At 41.5% G+C, this 18,558-nt stretch overlaps 2 protein-coding genes and 1 long non-coding RNA gene across 4 annotated transcripts; all 3 read right to left on the bottom strand.

The window, feature by feature from the left end:
* Positions 1-1,294: 1,294 nt before the first annotated feature.
* Positions 1,295-9,754, bottom strand: LOC121638457. The gene is made up of 2 exons (XR_006010018.1): positions 9,653-9,754; positions 1,295-2,436 (listed from the first exon to the last, which is right to left on the bottom strand). It is a non-coding gene; the product is annotated as an uncharacterized LOC121638457 (long non-coding RNA).
* Positions 5,305-9,542, bottom strand: LOC121638449. Of its 2 annotated transcripts, XM_041983259.1 has the most exons (3): positions 6,992-9,542; positions 6,558-6,907; positions 5,305-6,524 (listed from the first exon to the last, which is right to left on the bottom strand). In XM_041983259.1, exons 1-3 carry the CDS (start codon positions 7,065-7,067, stop codon positions 5,865-5,867), a joined length of 1,086 nt encoding a protein of 361 aa, XP_041839193.1. In that variant the 5' UTR covers positions 7,068-9,542; the 3' UTR covers positions 5,305-5,864. The 2 variants fall into 2 exon arrangements, with proteins under 2 accessions (XP_041839193.1, XP_041839191.1); XM_041983257.1 differs by having other exon boundaries at positions 5,305-6,907.
* Positions 9,755-11,934: 2,180 nt separating the features above from the next.
* Positions 11,935-18,532, bottom strand: LOC121637651 (ATP-binding cassette sub-family C member 10-like; the record flags this gene model as incomplete). The annotated part of the gene is made up of 8 exons (XM_041981837.1): positions 11,935-12,857; positions 12,947-13,059; positions 14,870-14,967; positions 15,182-15,327; positions 15,497-15,750; positions 17,087-17,247; positions 17,338-17,507; positions 18,228-18,532. Coding segments are annotated over 8 exons (1,413 nt in total), but the record flags the coding sequence as incomplete, so codon positions are not given.
* Between the last annotated feature and the right edge of the window lie 26 nt (positions 18,533-18,558).

Below are 18,558 nucleotides of genomic sequence, written 5' to 3'. Positions count from 1 at the left end.
ACCTTACTGTTCCCTCTGCCCGTCTCTCTACCACAACTCCCTTCCATCATTCACATCTGCACTCAAAACCCACCTGTTTAAACTGGCATACTCCCTATAATAACCCATGTATACTGACTGTTTTGTGTAATTTTTATATCAATGTCCGTTATCTCTTTTAACTCTTATGTAATTTATGGTTTTATTGTCTTTTTATTTATTTTTTCTTTTTGTGTACGGTGGCCTTGGGTGTTTGAAAGGCGCCAAGAAATAAAATGCATGTATTATTAGCCTAGCCTATAATCATTGATGAGGCTGCATGTGAGATCCTTCAGTTCCACTTCAGACATAATCTGACTGCATGTGAAAGATCCTGGAACCTTTTAAATATTACAGAGTTTACTATAATATTTACTGTTGATGGTTTTCACTGGTGCATTCCTTAAAAACTTTTACTTAGTGCTTGTTAGTTTTTAGAGTACGATCTTTCAAAATACTGTAAAATCCACATTCTCTACCATTTTTATTTAACTGCATCATGATAAAATAGATCTACTTATTGATGCATGTAACTACAACCAGGCTAATTAGGCTTTACTATTTCATAAAGAGAAACCTTTTAAACTGCAGGAATATATTAGAAATGTCTTTTTTTCCATTTTTTTCAATCCATCTCTGTCTCTTGTTACTGCAAATGAATTCAGACACAACTTTTCTTTTTTCTCTTTCTTTATCACACACATACTACACACATACACATAGAAATGCCAGATTTTGGAAGAAAGAAAATACTTAATAAGGCAGTGTACAAAAGATTTGCATTGATTGTATCGTCTGTCTATGTGCATAAAAGTAAACAGACACATATTTTATACAAGGAAAAACACCTTGTTTTACTTTAGTATGTACTGTGTGTAAACAGAAATCAAATGTCTTCAGGCAGCAGGTGTAGTTACAGAAAATGGCCAGCAGGTGTCACTATGTGAACTTTCTCCATTAGATGGTGTGAAACATGAAGCGTCAGTATTGAGCAGAAATGCTGTCTGGGACTTCTTATTCATCTTCCATCAGCTAGAATGAGGCTTTCATTAAACTGTAGATTTTAACAGCTGTGATCACATGAATCCACACGACAAAGCAAAACATTAATCTGCTTATAAATTTAGCTCCTCGGATCACAGCTTGCAAAAGAAAGTCAGGTTTGCATGTGTAGTCAGACTGTTAACATGGTCAAAATGAAATATCTGCTTTCATTTATGTGTCTGAGCAAAAATGTCCCAGTTTCCCCTCCCCATCATACAAAAAGAGACATTTCCAGGATTCTATATTTTCTTTATTCACATCACATGAACACTTTCCAACCTCAAAGACAAGGATACAGTTGCCAAAGAGGTTTAAAATTCAGGTAAAGACGTGCAAAAAGCAGAAGGGATTGTTATTCATTACTGAAGAATATTATGGACAACTTTGAACATGGCATTTTAGTGAGAAATAAAAAACATAAACAAACGCAAAACAAACAAATACTTCAACTTATGTTTAGTTCATTTATGTTAAATCCCCAAACAAAATGGACATTTGTAGTGAATATATGATCACTTAGCACAATTATGTTGCTACTGTGTCCATCCATGACTTTTTCAACATGGATCAGAACATGAATATTTATTTTCCAGAGAGAAGGATTCAATAAAAACTGAGTTTAGAACAAATATTACTGACATTCCTTATTCTCCTTCATGTGCAGCCAGTGCAATGGCTGCCTTTCACAGGTATAGAGAGAGGTAACCTGAACCTATTCAAAAGTGGACTCTGAGCACACTTTGTGAACTCTGGCTCTTTGTTACTCTATGCGACTCTAAACACGTCTTCTTAAAGTTTCAATTGTGGATAAAAACTAGAGTCATCCTCAAAGTAAAACATCCTGGTAACTAAACTCAGGTGTAGGGTTAACTGTGCCAAACAGATGTGGAGTTATATTCATTTTAATACAATTTGGTAAACAACAGTGTCACCGTCACCTAAAGCTGACATAAATAAAACAACAATAAACAAATTCTCACTCATTTCTTTCAGTTAGTCGATTTTTTTCAGTTCAGACGATTCATGCGTGTGTCTTTTAGTAAAACATCCAGATACAAAGAAACATGAAAAAGGCAAAAACAAAAGCTTTCTTTAAGAACTCTGGTGGCTGATACATACAGAGCAGTTATAGTAAGGCACATTATAAAGGCAGAAGGATCTTGGTCATCAGGCTGGCACAGGGCTGGAAAGTGAAACAGCTTGGCTGAAGTCACGGAGGTTGACGGTGGAAGATCTGAATGCTGCAAGGTGGGCTGGTCTGAGGACGTGCAAGGCTGGTCTTGGCTCTGTGTTTGTCCCAATCTTTCCCATCAATCCCAGTGTAGATGTTCATCAGTGGTGTAGTTGGGGATTTTAAATGGAGCACAGCAATCCCTAAATGCAAGACACAACGATGAGAAATAACTCAGTCTAATTTGCCATTATATCATCTTTCATCTAATTTGCCAAACACCAAGTCACTAATTACAGACAAAAATAATCAAGTAAATACAATGTACTATTTTGGAAGTTAAAACGTTAGAATTCAGGGATTTTTGTGGAGTTACAAACAGCAATAATAATGTATGAAGCCTGAAATAATTTACTACCTGACCACATACAAAAAGTGTTTTTAGCCATGAAGGGGGATATAATCTGCAAGGAAATTTAATCTAACATTGTTGAGTGAGAACAACTATGAAACTTGTGCCTCGTGGTGTAAAATGATGGAATAATCTTCAGGAAGATTCAATGTGCAAACATGATGCAGTCGCCAATATGGAGAAAAAGAAGAATGATGAAAGGATACCGTACAGAGACAAACTTATCTGGGACGCCCAGGATCGGTATTTGGCCAAATTGTCAACAATCAATGACATAGAGCCTTACGACCCCACAGCTAAGGAATGGAGCTACGATGCTACATTACTAGCTCCAACTTCATTGCTGGACATAAGCTACCTCGTTTATGGTATCAGTGCTTACACGTATGAACAGTTGAGAAAGTACAAATCTCTGGAAGCTGACGAACATTTCAGGAATGGCTGGGAGCAGGATCTGTTCACACTTCCACCGCAGGACTGCAGGACACAGTCTCACTGCAAAGGGAAGCTAAGCTGCTGTTAAGTGAGCTAATGACTGGTGGGTTACTTTACTTGTTTTGTCAGATTTTCTTTCCTTCTTTAAACTGTCAGCATAAATGATAAATGAAGCAAAATCTAGCAAACGTATGAACACTGTTGCAAAGTGTTGCTGTCTGTCTGCCAGTGTGTCTTCAGGTCGTGCACTCGCAGCACGTATGAAGTTATGTTAGCTAGCAAAATGATTAGCAAGCTAACAAAGTAACACTCATAGTAGCTAGCAGCAATAGCTGAGTGGCAGCAATGAAATTTCATAATTTCACAAGCATAATTAACTCATTTTTTATTTTATCCATTTTTCAAATTTCCAAGATAAAACAGAAATCAAAAGATTGGCGAGACCGGGTTTGATACCAGCTCCCGCCGTTGGTAGAGCAGGCGAACCAGTCAGTAGGCCACAAAATTGGATATATCTCCCCGCTCCCCCAGTCAGCTGCCGTTGTGTCCTTGGGCAAGACACTTCACCCCACTTGCCTCCAGTTGGCACCACTAGTGGATCAAAGTGGATCAAGGCCCGCTGGGTTTTTTTGCTTTCTTTTTTCCTACATATTTTTTTAATCCCCCAAAACTCATTTAAATTACAGCTTAAAACGCTTCTGTCTGCCTGCTGTCCTCAATCCTCGCTAGCAACCTCTCGGTAGCAGAACCACTTACTATGTTTCATCTTAGTGCTCACAAACATGCTGATGGAAACAGTTTTAGTAAAGTCCATCTGGACTTCATACTGGTGGAAGCTGACAGCAGTATGCAATTGTGCTTCAAGTAAATATCAGCTTTCAAGCCGCTGCAGCTCATTTATTTTACACTTACTATACCTAGTTAATTGCTAGCATCGGTGTGGGTATTTTACTACAAATTTGAAATCTTAAATTGTTGTAAAAGCCTGGTGAGCAATGATCAGCTGATTTTTATTCTTTTGCTATTTGCGGGTTTTTGAGAGGAGATTCTGTAGCGATTGTGCGACATTGCATTTTGAAAACAAATTTAGGAAAAGCATCACATCAGCATGAGCTTATATTGAATCACATTTAGCTTTTAGAGATTTGGGGAAACAAACGTCTGCGCAAGACACCGTTGCCATGGTAACTGCTTAAGGAGCTTGGAGTGTGAGAGAAGGACGGAGCAGGCGGTGCCTTCAACATCACAGGTAAGCTTAATTCCCCTTTCTTTATATAGATGTTTTTTAAATAGCCTTGCAAAGAGCAGACTTTAAAATTAATCATAAACTTCAACCAGAAGCATCAGAGGAAACGTCTCAGTCTACAGCTGCAGAGGAAAACCACAACCTGCAGGACCTTAGACACCAAGCTGGTTTCTGATCACCATACGCAGAGAATTTAATGATTTTAAACTTGGTTAATTACAATTTTGTTCTTGTGTTTCTTTCAGGTGCAACCTCTCCAAAGCTGGAGAGGTAGTCTGCCAGAAGAGGAGCAGACTGAAGCCTAACAGAAAATACGTTTTTAAATAAAAATCTATGACACATCACAATGTTTTTTCCTACATATTTTTTTAATCCCCCAAAACTCATTTAAATTACAGCTTAAAACGCTTCTGTCTGCCTGCTGTCCTCAATCCTCGCTAGCAACCTCACGGTAGCAGAACCACTTACTATGTTTCATCTTAGTGCTCACAAACATGCTGATGGAAACAGTTTTAGTAAAGCGATCCAGTAGGCCACAAAATTGGATATATCTCCCTGCTCCCAGCCGCGTATAGGTGGAACAGAGTGACAGCCAATCAAATGGCAGCATTTATGTCGCTGTCCAAGGTGCTGAACAGCACTGTCCAAGGTCCTGAACCTTAATGTGTTTTACTCTATTTTACAAGTTTGAATCCCACATATGACAACCTTATACTTGTTTATTAAAACAGATGTTTTGACTCTGTAAATGAAAATTCTAGATGTTAAATTAATTTTTCATCATTTATATTTTTATTTACTAGTATCAAATACTAGTAAAATGGGCAAATGAATAAGTATTACTTAAAAGTTAAAATATTGGTTAATAGTTATGAAAAATTAGACTTCAACATGTTTAATGTTATTTTACAAGTTACAAACTTAAAACAAACATTCCTTTCATCAATTATTATGAAGTACGAATACAAATGACTAAAGATCAATAAGACTTAAGATGTAACAAAAATATTGTAATATTTTGCTGGTAGTAGTTTGTCACTCATTAAGTCCAGGCCTTCTGCTTAAATATTGAGTACCCATAATGAAATGATTGTATCTCAGTAACCCCAAGGTCTATTTGAATACATTAGGAAAAGGAATATTTGTTAGACAAGGCAAGGCAGTTTATTTGTATATTTATTTGTTTATTTGTGAATGAGGGAAAGGTTGTCAATGACTGAATGATTGAGAAAGGGTGTAAAGAGGATAAATCAATATCAACATGTATTCATATTAATAAAAAAAATAAAACAAGTGTATAAGCACAATTTTGCTGTAAAAATAAACACATTTCCAGATATTTACAATAAAAATATTAGATAATGAATGAAGCAAATGGTTGTAAGCAAAAGAAAACTTAAAACTTATGTAGAGCACTCTATATAATTGAACATGTATGTAAATATAAACATGTTCAAGACGAAATAACTCGATTACCTTCAATAACTCTACAATAACTTAATACTACGCAAAATCTTTTACATGAACAGAAAAAACCCTTAACTATATAAAATATATACAATCTGATTATTTTCTTTCTTCCACCCATCTCTTTTTTTTTCGAGGTCATAAAATGGAGACTTCTGGAATTCTTTCCAGGTCATTTCTTTTTCTATGCCCTGGCCACGATACAAGGCATGCACCTTGGAGGGGCAGTATATATATTTCCCCGCCACACCAGGAAAGCCCGTGTGGATGTGTGGGCTGTTTGGTCCTTGCTTCAGCTCATTGTGGCAGAACCTGCAAAGTCGGCCGGGCCGTTGGCTTGTCTCGGGCCTCTTCCTCTTCTTCTCTAACCGCTCCTCCCCCCGCTGCTTTGTGGCTTCCAGCTCCCTCTGAAAGAACTCGGTCTGGGCAAACTTTTCAAAGGGCATCTTGGAGACTGAAAGGCCCTCAGCAGCAAACAGCTGATGGACGTTTTGGGAACAGTAGAAATAACGGACTGGCCCTTGTTGATAAAAAAAGTGGATGGATGACCTATCTGTCTCATAGCGAGACTTGGGCTGTCCACAGGCGAGACAGGTCTTAGTTTGCCGATACTGACGATACTGCTGCTGCCTCACCAAGATGCCCTCCACAATCCTCTCTACGGACTCCTCTGTCAAAGGGGTGGGTGGATTAAACAGAGCTGGCTCCATGGTGACTACAGGAACGCTGGTTGTGTCACTTCCTGCTGTCAGGGAATGCCACAACTGCTGTGTCTGCTGGAGTTTCTCTAGACTGATGTTTAGTGACGATTTGGCATTGAGCATCTTCGCACGGTTGCTGACATATCGCGATATGTGCATCTTGGTGGTGGGGTGTAACACGCTATTTGGATCAGATGCAGACAAATGGACCAGTTCTGCATATTCATGATCAACCAGCTTCAGCATGTCCTTCTTCCCGCAATGCTTCTGCAATAACCGATCAACGGCTGCAACCATGGGTGGTGTCCAGCGGGTGTGGTCCAGCACAAAAACACGTCCAGCTGTTTTGATGGGCCCAGTGCGAGCACTCCTTGGCGATGACTGTGGTGGAAGGTGCAGGGGAGGTGAAATTTCTAGTACACAAAGAAAAGAGGGATGATTTAGATGCTATTAAGACATATTAACACAATGTACAACTATATGTTATATCTACTTACCCATCGCAGCTGGAAGCTTCTGAGGTGATTCTGATGTGTCCTCTTGTTTTTGGACGGCGACACGAGGAGACAACATTTGAGAGGGTGGAGCCCAGCTGGAAGAGGGAGCCGTGACTAGTTAATGGAGCAGGACGGGTTGGAGCAGGAGCAGGATGGGTTGGAGCTGGACGGGTTGGAGCAGGATCTGGACCTGTGAATGGCACACGGACAGGAAGTACTGCTCCCTCATCTCTCTTCCGAGTCCGGTGCTTGTCCCAATCCAGAGGGACTGGACGGCAGCCTGGCTCATGGTAATCTAGGCCAAACTTCTCGCCCATGTCCCTGTCTGAGAGGCGAAGCGCAGGGTATTTTGCCTGTCCAGTCACTCGTCTGGAAGCAGAGTTTATCTCAGCAATGAGAGCTGGATCAAACACGGCCGGCAGGACCAGGGATGGCTGCTTGAGGTCTACCAACCGCTGGTAGTTCCATCGGGCTACACCAGTCATACCCTGAGCCTGGAAAAGCTCGGTGGATACCTGTGTGCCGGTGATCGCCCGGGTTCGATACCAGCTCCCGCCGTCGGTAGAGCAGGCGAACCAGTCAGTAGGCCACAAAATTGGATATTGGATATATCTATGAAATTTCATTGTGTAATACAAAATACTGCTTAACATTTCACAAGCATAATTGACTCATTTTTTTATTTTATTTTATCCATTTTTCAAATTTCTCAAACTTTTCCAAATAAAACACAAAATTGAATATATCTCCCCGCTCCCCCAGTCAGCTGCCTTTGTGTCTTTGGGCAAGACACTTCCCCCCACTTGCCTCCAGTTGGCACCACTAGTGGATCAAAGTGGATCAAAGCTCGCTGGGTTTTTTTGCTTTCTTTTTTCCTACATATTTTTTTAATCCCCCAAAATTCATTTCAGTTACAGCTTAAAACGTTTCTGTCTGCCTGCTGTCCTCAATCCTCGCTAGCAACCACTTAGCAGAACCACTTACTATGGTTTTTTTACCACTTACTAAGTTTGGCTTTTTAAATTTCCCAGATGGACCAGAAAGATCTACATCAGTCTTAGGACCCTTGAAGTTGACATCAGGTGCATTTACAGCTATATCTGGGCCATCTAGGCTGCCATCAAGTTCAGGTCCCTTAATATTTGGGAGGTTAAATTTGGGCAACTTCAGTTTGGCAAACTTCATCTTTGTTTTTTGTTTTTGGTGAACCAATGTTGAGGTCTGGAGGGCTCACATCTAACTTTGGATCTTTAAGTTTCATGTTTGGCATGTTCAGATCAGGAGCATCCATTCCTCCCTTTATCTTTGGAGCTTTCAGACTCAAATTTGGGGACTCCATGTCTGCATTTAGGTCCAGATTTGGTCCTTTCGGCAATGTGCCTGAAAGGTTAAATTTAGGCATCTTTAATTTACCTGAGGGAGCTTTAAGATCCCAGTCTGGAGCATGAAGTTCTGGCATTTTCACTTTGCCTGATGGCATGTCTAAGCCAACATCTGGGGCATTGAGGTCCAGTTTGGGAGTTTTAAGGTCAAACTTGGGCATATTTATGCTTGGTGTGTTTATCCCACCACTGAGATTGGGACCAGATAAATCTAGATCAGGTGTTCCTAGTTCCAGGTTTGGGCCAACTAACTTTGGGCCAGAAAACGTCATGTCAGGCAGGTTCAAGTTTGGCTTTTTAAATTTCCCAGATGGACCAGAAAGGCTCCAGTGGATGAATTTGGTAAAAATGTGAAAGTGAAAAACACACATTAACTGAAGATGTTAACTGCAGTTATTTAATAAAAGTAGCTATATTTCCTAATTTGTCAATTTCCAAGGCAGAAGAATAACTTTGTTCTATCTTTCACACTTTATAGTTGTTTTATTATGAGGTGAGTCAGTTCAGGTGGCGGGATTACTGCTACATGTGGAAATGTACATGTATGTACATCTAGAATAACTTGTAGATCTTAAAGCATTGCTCTGATCATGATGTGAAATAGTGGGTTTGGTGATCTTGTTGAAGTATTGTGACCTGGAAGCTGTAATGAATGTGTAAATGATCAAATAAGGCAAAATATTGTTAAAACTACACTTGTTTTTCTTGAGAAATTTAAGGTTCATAATTGGTTTTAGTTCATTATATGTTGTAATTATTGCACTAAAACCCCTGGAAATAGGTGAAGTTTTATTTATTTACAGGTTATTAAGCTGTTATTTTACTGGTCTGAGTTCAAACTTGAGTACAAACTGAATGTGGCCCCTGAACTAAATGAGCTTCACCTCCCTGCTTTAAAGGGTTAAATGATTTATTTTGAGTGAAATTAAAAAAAAAAAAAAAAGCTTTTAAAAAGAGCTGTTGTTCAGTTGTAATAAAAATCTCATGTCAAATCTCATCACAAACTAATTGTGCTCCAAATAACACCCGAGGGAACGGAGCTGCTAGTTTACAACTTAAAACATCATGTATTAAACACCTCGCAGGTGAGCCAAAGTGCACCAGTTTCAGTCGTAGGTGCGTAGTTCACAGTGCACAGGTGCTGGTTTCACAGAAACTACCTGCATGTTAGCAATGTAGAACATGCAGTGACCGAGAACCTGCACAGTCAGAGCCCAGAACCACACAGAGTGAAACACCACAAAAAAAAACAAACATGAAGTTAAGAAATAAAACTGACCTCAGGATCCATCAGGCAGGTGTTTTAGGTGACAGCAGACAAAGATGTGTGATCAGTCCATGCTGACAGCTCTGCAGGTCGTCACTGAGTAGAGGTTCGCCGGTCAGGTGGATGAATACTCAACCTGAAGCTGTCAAACAGGTTCCACCTTAAATGTCCTGCCAACTTTCCGTGTCAACAGATACAAACATGCACATTCACATCATACACACACCCAGACTACCTCACAGCTATTTAAAACAAAAACACACTCTACAGCTCTGACCTGCTTTTTATCAAACAGCTACACATCTTCTCCTGCAGATACACGTTGTTCATACAGAAAAATAAACTAGTCTCACTGATTCTTGTTTATCAGGAGCCAAGACATAAACAGAAAGAAAACACTCCTCCTGACAACTTGCTGAGCTGAGGTGAAGGGGTGTCAGGCGTTCACCGTCTGAGTCACCGCCGGGTCGGTTGGGTCAAGAAAGCGTCCGATCTGATCCTTACAGCTGTGGCTCCACATGTTCTGATGTCATAAAACAACAAAAGAGTTCACGTCTTACGCTATAAAATATTACATGCTTTTAATAGAATATATTTACTGGATATAATAATAATAATAATAATAATAATACATTTTATTTGTTGGCGCCTTTCTAGACACTCAAGGTCACCTTCCAGGATAAAACACAAGAATAAAACAAATCAATAAATACATTCATAAATTAAAAAGGATTCATAAAACAATAATAAAAGCAGTGTGAAATGTTACAGTGAGTATGCCAGTTTGAACAGATGTGTTTTGAGTTTGGATTTGAACAGTTGTATAGAATCAGAGTTACGGAGGTCTGGGGGGAGGGAGTTCCAGAGATGAGGAGCAGAGCAGCTGAAAGCTCTGCTCCCCATGGTAACAAGGCGGGCGGGGGGGACGATGAGGTGGATGGAGGAGGAGGATCTGAGGGAACGGACTGGTATGGAGACATGGAGGAGATCGGAAAGGTAGGGAGGAGCGAGGTGATGGATGGCCTTGTAAGTGAACAGCAGGATTTTGTAGTGGATGCGGTAGGTGACAGGGAGCCAGTGGAGCTGCTGCAGAACAGGGGTAATGTGATGGGTGGAGGCGGTTCTTGTGATGACCCGGGCTGCTGCATTCTGAACCAGTTGAAGTCTATGAAGAGTTTTTTGGGGAAGACCGAACAGAAGGGAGTTACAGTAGTCGAGACGGGCAGTGACAAGACTGTGAACGAGTATGGCGGCGGTGTGAGGGGTGAGGGAGAGGCGGAGGCGGTTGATATTGCGAAGGTGAAAATATGCTGACTGGGTTATGTTATTGATATGTGATGTGAAAGACAGAGTGCTGTCAAGGATGACACCCAGACTCTTTACCTGAGGGGAGGGGGAAATGGAAGAATCATCAATGGGAATGGAGAAACTGTCAGATTTGGAGAGAGTGGATTTGGTGCCTACTAGTAAAATTTCTGTTTTGCTGCTGTTTAGTTTAAGAAAATTTGAGGTGAACCAGGATTTAATCTCTTGAAGACAATCTGTGAGGGAAGATGGTGGGAGGGCAGAGTTCGGCTTGGTGGAGAGGTAGAGCTGGGTGTCATCCGCATAGCAATGGAAATGTATGCGGTGGTTTCTAAAAATATAACCGAGGGGGAGGAGGTAGATGAGGAACAGCAGGGGCCCAAGGACAGAGCCCTGGGGCACACCAGTGGTGACTGGGAATGACTGGGAGGTAAATGTTTTCAACTGGATGAACTGAGTGCGGCCTTCATTTTACCTTCATTTTAATGTACTTGTTATTAACATTTATCTTAAATAAGTCAGATGAACTTCAGAATAAAAAAAGTTTAATAAATTATTGAAATAAAACATTGTTGGTAGTGGGTGGTGCCCACAGCGCGCCAACTTCACACTTTTACTGTCACTTTAGGAATTTAGTAATAGTTTAAATTACCCAGTACTTTTGGATAATAGTTTTAAGTATTTGGTTGTTTAAGAATTCCAATGACAAAAAAATTTCAAAGTGATTTAGAAGTTTAAAAAAAAAAATTCCATTAATACAAACTATTTTTTTTCCAACATGTGGACTGGTGCACCACGATACGCTTCATCTGCTGCTTCCTTCTTTAATCATCCTTCTTCTTTGTTTTTCATTTAAATCACCATAAATCCTGCAGTTTGTTTTCTGGGTTTCTTTTCTTTAGATTATTGGATTTATTTGGATGTTTATTTTACAAATACAGGCATGGGAGCTGTTTGCATATCTGCACAGAAATACAGACCAGTGGTCGAAGTTTGTCACAATTTCTTTTATTTAAAAAAAAACAACCTCAATGCTGAGACTTATTTCAGGTCTTAAAATGTTCTATGAAAACTGAGATTCTTATCGGTAGTTTTCTCTTCAAGCGGAAGCATTTCCTCTGCTGTGATTGGCGCTAAGTCATGTTCTCAGAAAGATATTTACTTTCAAACAAGTTCTTTGTTTCTCAGCTTGTAGACAAACCAGATCCAGGAACAGGTGTGGTTACTGAGTCCGGATGGACGGAAATATTCAACATGTCCAGAACATCCAGCATTTTATTTCATTGAAAACTGGTTTCAGAGTTTTTATCCCCAACTTCCTTCAGGTAACGTAGCAGCTAACAAAGTTTGTTGTTGTTTGTTGTTCAGCCATAACAGGAAACAACTGTGTAATTTCATCTTGTACATACTGGAAAAATAAAGTGGAGTCCTCAAATAGAAACACAACAAGCTCATAAATCTCCGACTGTAACTAACTCCATGTTTTTAACCGTATTAACCCAGCTGCTGTCAGTTATTCACATTTAGACATGAAGTCGACTGATATGCAGCAACAAAAGAAATGACCATATGGTTAAAGAAAGAAGCAGATCAAAAAAAGAAACCCTTCAGTGGAATGAAATTAAAGCTGTTGGAGCAGAAAAAAACAAATAAAAATTGAGAAAATGTCGAATATGAATAAATAAATCTGAGTTAAAGTTCCTTCACGTTAGCCCCTGCTCTGCTTCAGACTGTTAAAGAGCATCCTCAGAGTTCAGAGGAATCTCCTCCTGAATATCGTCCTCCCTGGTGTCCGACCAGTCTTTGGAAGATGGAGTTATCAGTCTGGCAGAGAGCAGCAGGAGTGCTGAACTCCACCACCTTCCCAGCATGCAACACAAGCACCCGGTCACAGTCCAAGATGGTGTTGATCCTGCAGAAACACAGAAATCATGGAGTAATGAGTCTACTAAGGACAGATATCTGACTTCTCAAAGCCATTTGTATTAGAGGACATTTAACCTGTGAGCAATAGTGAGGACAGTCTTGTCCCGAAACTTGTCTCTGATGGTCTGCTGCAACAGTCTGTCCGTCTTCTGGTCCACGCTGGCTGTGGTTTCATCGATACACAAGACCTACAAGACGGGAAACGGCAGCTCGTGGATCATCAGACCAACCATCTGATACGCGTTTGCTCTGCTTTACATTTCAAGCCCAGCTTTCTCCCTTTCCTGCTCCTCAGTGTCACTTCTCTCCAATCCACTTTATTCATGCAGCACATTATAAAAAAACTGATGGTTACTAATGTGCTGTACATAAAGGCACAAAGACGTTCCATACACAGCCAGAAAGTCTGCACTCCAAAAGACACTTAAAAATGTAGAAGACTGAACTATGTCAAAAAGACACAAAGAATTTCAAAAACCAAAACAAAATCAAAGTAATTAAAAGGCTAAAAGACACCAGAAGAAATTAAAAAATTAAAACAAATAAAAGACTAAAATACATTAAATCAGGTTACATTAAATAGGTTCCTCTTTACAGCTGATCTCAGAAACACACCCGTACAGATTTATGGCTGCACCTTGTTCAGTTGCAAAGCTATTGTCTTCAACTCAGTCTGCAAACAACTCTGGGACGGTTCCCATCATAAAAAATGACAATGATGCAATAACAACACACACACACACCTAAACACACCCACATGATGAGAACAACAGCAGATTAACACATTAACACAGCTGGTATAGTCTCGTGTCCATGAATGCCAAGACTGACACGCTCCAGACAGACACACTTCCTAAAATACTAAAATCAACTCCAGATTACTTCCACATTTCTCTTCAATAAGCCAAAAACAACTCCATCTGGGTTGGACAAGTATTTATTCAGACTTGGTCTTTGTCTTCATTTTGCTATCAGCTCATTAAAATCTGTCCACAGACTGACCGGTCACATTATCAGGTCCACCTTCTAGTACCGGGTTGGACACCTTTGTCCTTCAGAACTGCCTCAATTCTTGGTGTGATGGATTAAACAAGGTGGAAACCTTCCTCAGAGGTTTTCTCATATTGACATGACAGCATCACACAGTTGCTGCAGGTTTGTCGGCTGCATCCATGATGAGAATCTCCCGTTCCACCACATCCCAAAGCTGCTCTACTGGACTGAGATCTGGTGGCTGTGGAGGCCGTTGGAGTCCAGTGAACTCATCGTCATGTTCTAGAAAGCAGGTGGAGACGATCTGAGCTTTGTGACATGGTGCATTATCTTGCTGGAAGTAGCATCAGAAGATGCTCCACTGTGGTCATAAAGGGATGGACATGGTCAGCAACAATACTCAGGTAGGCTGTGCTGGTTAAACCAGACCACGTTGGTACTAAGGGGCCCAAAGTGGGCCAAGAAAATATCCCCCCACCATTACACCAGCAGCAGCCTGAAGCGTTGATCCAAGGCAGGATGGAACCATGTTTTCATGATGTTTCCAGCAGATTCTGAGTCTAGCATCTGAATGTGGAGCTGAAATGGAGACTCATCAGACCAGCAACATTTCTCCATCTTCTATTGTCCAGTGTTGGTGAGTGTGTGTGAATTGTAGCCTCAGTTTCCTGTTCTTAGCTGGCAGGAGGCACCCGGTGTGTCTTCTGCTGCTGTAAACCATCTGCTTCAAGGTTGGACGTGTTGTGTGTTCAGAGATGCTGTTCTGCAGACCTTGGTTGGAACCAGTGCTGATTGGACTTCCTGTTGTCTTTCTATCATCTCCAACCAGTCTGCCCGTCTCCTCCTGCTACAGTAAGTGTCTCTTGGCCCAGTTTTTTATGCAGGATGACAAGATGAAAACAGCTCCAGCGCTGTGGTTGAGCAACACCCCGACAGGAACAAAGGCTGTACGATAATGAAGCTTAACTGGGACGATACATGTTGGGTTTACGGTAAAACACTCACCCTGGCCTGCGTCAACAGAGCTCGGGCCAGACACAGCAGCTGCCTCTGTCCTGCAGAGAGACATCGTCCTCTCGCTCCCACCTCAGCATCCAGACCGCCTGATAATTGCAATCATTCAAACATAGGAAACTTTATTTAACACACAGCATGAAACAAAACAAGATAAACATTAGAGGAAGAGGCGAAAAGAGAGGAAATGGACCAAAACAATCCAGAACATCATGTTAAACAGTTCACAGTACAACAAAATGTAGATATTCACCACCATGAACTACTCACTTGCTCTGATGAAGATTAAGGTTGTAAATGCACCCATCCTGCTGACCACGGCGCTGAGGTGACACTGGTCCAGGACGTCCAGCAGCTGTGGGTCCAGGTGTCGCCCACATGGGTCTAGATTCTCCCTGATGGTCCCACTGAACAGGAAGGGGTCCTGAGGGATGATGGCTAGCTTTGACCTGCAGACAGAGTCGACCTTTGCATCACTTTGACTCCTCTTCATCATTACTTACAACATGTGGATAACAGATGAAACGTCTTTATTCTGTTAGAAAATGTTTTTATTTCTATAAAACCTTTGTCTGACTTTGTTAAACTGATTTATCCTGAGCCCCCACCAACTCCTACCTGAGCTGATTTAGCCCCACAGTGCTAATATCCAGCTGATCCAGGAGGATCTGTCCCTGGTTCAGCTCCACCATACGAAACAGGGCCAAGAACATGGTGGACTTGCCGGAACCTGTACGACCAACAATGCCAATTTTCTCCCAAGCTCGCACTACCAGGCTGACTCCGTCCAGGGCGTTAGGAAGGCCCTCCCTGTACGCCAGAACCACATCACGAAACTCCAACCAGCCCAGCTCGGGCCACCCAGGAGGCAGCTGATGACAGGAAGAGAACAAAACAGGGTTGAATATGAAGATCTCTGATCTACATGAGCAGCTCATACACTGTCCACTGTACATAGTCATAGGCAAAGACAACTTTATTTATTTAATTACAGGGTAATTCAGTTTGACAGTCATACAACAATAACCACTTTAAATCCAATCATTAAGAATATAAAAACAAACATCACGTTTAATAAGATAGCTTCCTTTTTGGGATGCCTGACAAAATAAAAAGTTCGGGAGAGAGTACACAGCCATGAGGGGATGCAGTATTTGGGATTATGTTAGTGGACAAGTGCCCATTCACAAAAACATGCTGAATTTGTTCAATTAAAAAATTTAAGATCATCAATGAGATCTGATTTAAAATCAAATAACTCAGGAAAAAGCAAATAAAAAGTCTAGTGCGGGACATGGGCGTTTCAAGATGCTAGTACACTGCAAAATAAAAATCTTTACATCATCCACTTTCACCTGCCTGGTAAGCAGACTGTAAAGGATCCAATGGGCAGCTAAAGAGACAGTCTCATTGCAAATTATCTTCTCAAAGAGAAGAGACGTTGAGGCAACAGGCCTGAACTCATGCAGTTCTCTTCTGCTTGGTCTGAGTCGGTATCCGGCCAAGAGAAGCACATGACCGAAAGAGGGAGGAGAATACTTCACTACACTGGACTGCACAGTGACGTAAAGTGTGGCCACAAATTGCATCAGGACCTGCAGCTTTACGTATGTTAACTCCCTTAAAGTGGTTCAAGACTTGGTCCTGAGTAATCATAAGATTAGGCTGAAGACCAGGCCAGAGCGAGGCGGAGAGACTCACCAAGAATGGAAATGTTCTGTCCTTTCAAACTGAGTAAAAGATGAATTAAAAGAATCTGCCAGGTCATTGTTGTTCACACTATTTATCCGTATTTCTGTGTTCTCAGAAGCAGATTTAAGGCCTTTCCAGACCGCCCTGAGATCTGCCCCCGCTACACTGTTTTTTCTTTCAGTTTTGTCCTTACATCTTAAATTAGCCTTTCTAATTTCACCTCTGACCTCCCTATCTACAGTTTTCTTCTCCTTAGGTTTACCTAAATAAAAAGTTCTCTTTTTCTTGTTGATCATTGATCATTAAAGATCTTTACTGACTCAGGGTTTGTTTTTATAATTTAGGAATCAATGTGTTTCCAAGCAGGAATTTTACATGGGTTATGGGTGTGAGTCTAATTTATTGTGAGCAAAAAAACAAGTTCCATTCGTGGAAATAAGTCGTGATACATAAAGAATTCTGGAAAAAAAGTCACCATGAGGCCTGCTGTTATTGAGTCTCAGCTTCTGGTCTGACCTGTGCGCTGTGATGCTGTGGCTCGGTCGGCAGGCATGTGGAGTATTCCGCTGTTCGCTCCACACTCACCAGCTGCATCTCCGTCTGTGTGAAGCTGAATATGAGGCCGGACAGCAGCATTGTGATGGACAGCGCGTAGGAAAGGGACAAACCCACCAAACCTGAGCAGAACGTCCAGCAGGCAGACATCATCTCATGTAACAGCAGCTAACAAACATCCCACATAAGTCCAGATCCAGATGGTATCTCACCTGGATCTACAGAACTATACTGGTGCTGAATGATGGCAATCACCCCCAGACCCGTTACCACAGCAACACCAATCAGCTGCAAGCGGATGTCCAGCCACTGCATGGCAGCATTGCTAAGAAACAGGCAGCGTTGGTTCTGCTCCAGCCGCCTGGCATTTTCATCCTCAAACCTGGAGACACAGAGACAATCCACACATCACATGATGGCTTCAAACACAGAAAATGTTCCTAACCCTATTTTATTAACAAAAAAATACAATAAAAATAAAGTGAAAACAAATTAAATGTGTAACAAAACATCATTGCGCTTATTTTTCTCCAAAAATTTCAGGTTGTTTACAAAGTTTTCTAAAAGGACAGTTCATTAGATGTGATAACAAAGGGGAATTTTTTTTTTTTTTTTTTTAGAATCCATCAGTTATTATTCTGTTGTTTTACTGGTCCGGCCCCCTGGAGATGTGACTACTGAACTAAAACAAGTTTGATTCCTCTGACCTAAAGTCCACAGTTTAGTCGACGGAGTTACTACTGTTCCTGAGAAACCGAAGATCTAAAACCAGGGGTGTCCAAAGTCCTCGAGGGCAGCTGTCCTGCAGGTTTTCAATGTTTCCGGCTCCAACACACCTGAATCAAATTAAATGAATCAAGCTACCTGTGAAGTTCTGCACAATGACTCATTCTTTTGAGTCAGGCGTGTTGGAGCGGGGACACATCGAAAACCTGCAGGACTGTGGCCCTCGAGGACCGGAGCTGGACACCCCTGATATAAGCGAAAGCCCTCAGGGGATATCTAGTGGAGTTTTAAGGGTAAATAGTTAGATTTCAGGGACTGAAGGTGTCGACATGCTTCAGTGAAAGACAAACAGCACATCTGTGGTCCTGTCTCTCACCTGGCAGCGTGGCCGCTGGCCCGGATGGTACCGAGCCCGGTCAGCGTCTCGGAGAAGTGCGAGTAGACGGGTGACAGGGTAAGGCTGCACAGGCGCTTCAGCTCCCGGGAGGTGTGTCGGTAGAAGTGCTGTGTGTGGTGGTAGAGCAGGGCCAGGGGGAGCAGGGGCACCAGGACCCAGGGCAGGCCGTAGCTGATCACCACCAGCATGCCGAGCAGGCCGAAGATGTTGGCCAGCAGGATGTTCAGGATGAACGGCAGGCTGTCGTCGATGCTGTACAGGTCTGAGGAAAATCGGCTGAGAATGAGAAAATTTTATTGGAGACATCCCT

This window comes from Melanotaenia boesemani, chromosome 4 (genome assembly GCF_017639745.1).
Source record: "Melanotaenia boesemani isolate fMelBoe1 chromosome 4, fMelBoe1.pri, whole genome shotgun sequence".
Taxonomy (NCBI): Eukaryota; Metazoa; Chordata; class Actinopteri; order Atheriniformes; family Melanotaeniidae; genus Melanotaenia; species Melanotaenia boesemani.
This window is presented reverse-complemented; position numbering and strand designations above follow the sequence as displayed.

What these genes read in the sequence shown, in the direction of transcription:
- LOC121638449 (XM_041983257.1), bottom strand. Translation starts at nt 7,067, where the DNA reads ATGTTGTCTCCTCGTGTCGCCGTCCAAAAACAAGAGGACACATCAGAA. An exon ending in GAAGCTTCCAGCTGCGATGG is followed by an intron (nt 6,908 to 6,991) that starts GTAAGTAGATAT and finishes TTTGTGTACTAG; the next exon opens with AAATTTCACCTCCCCTGCAC.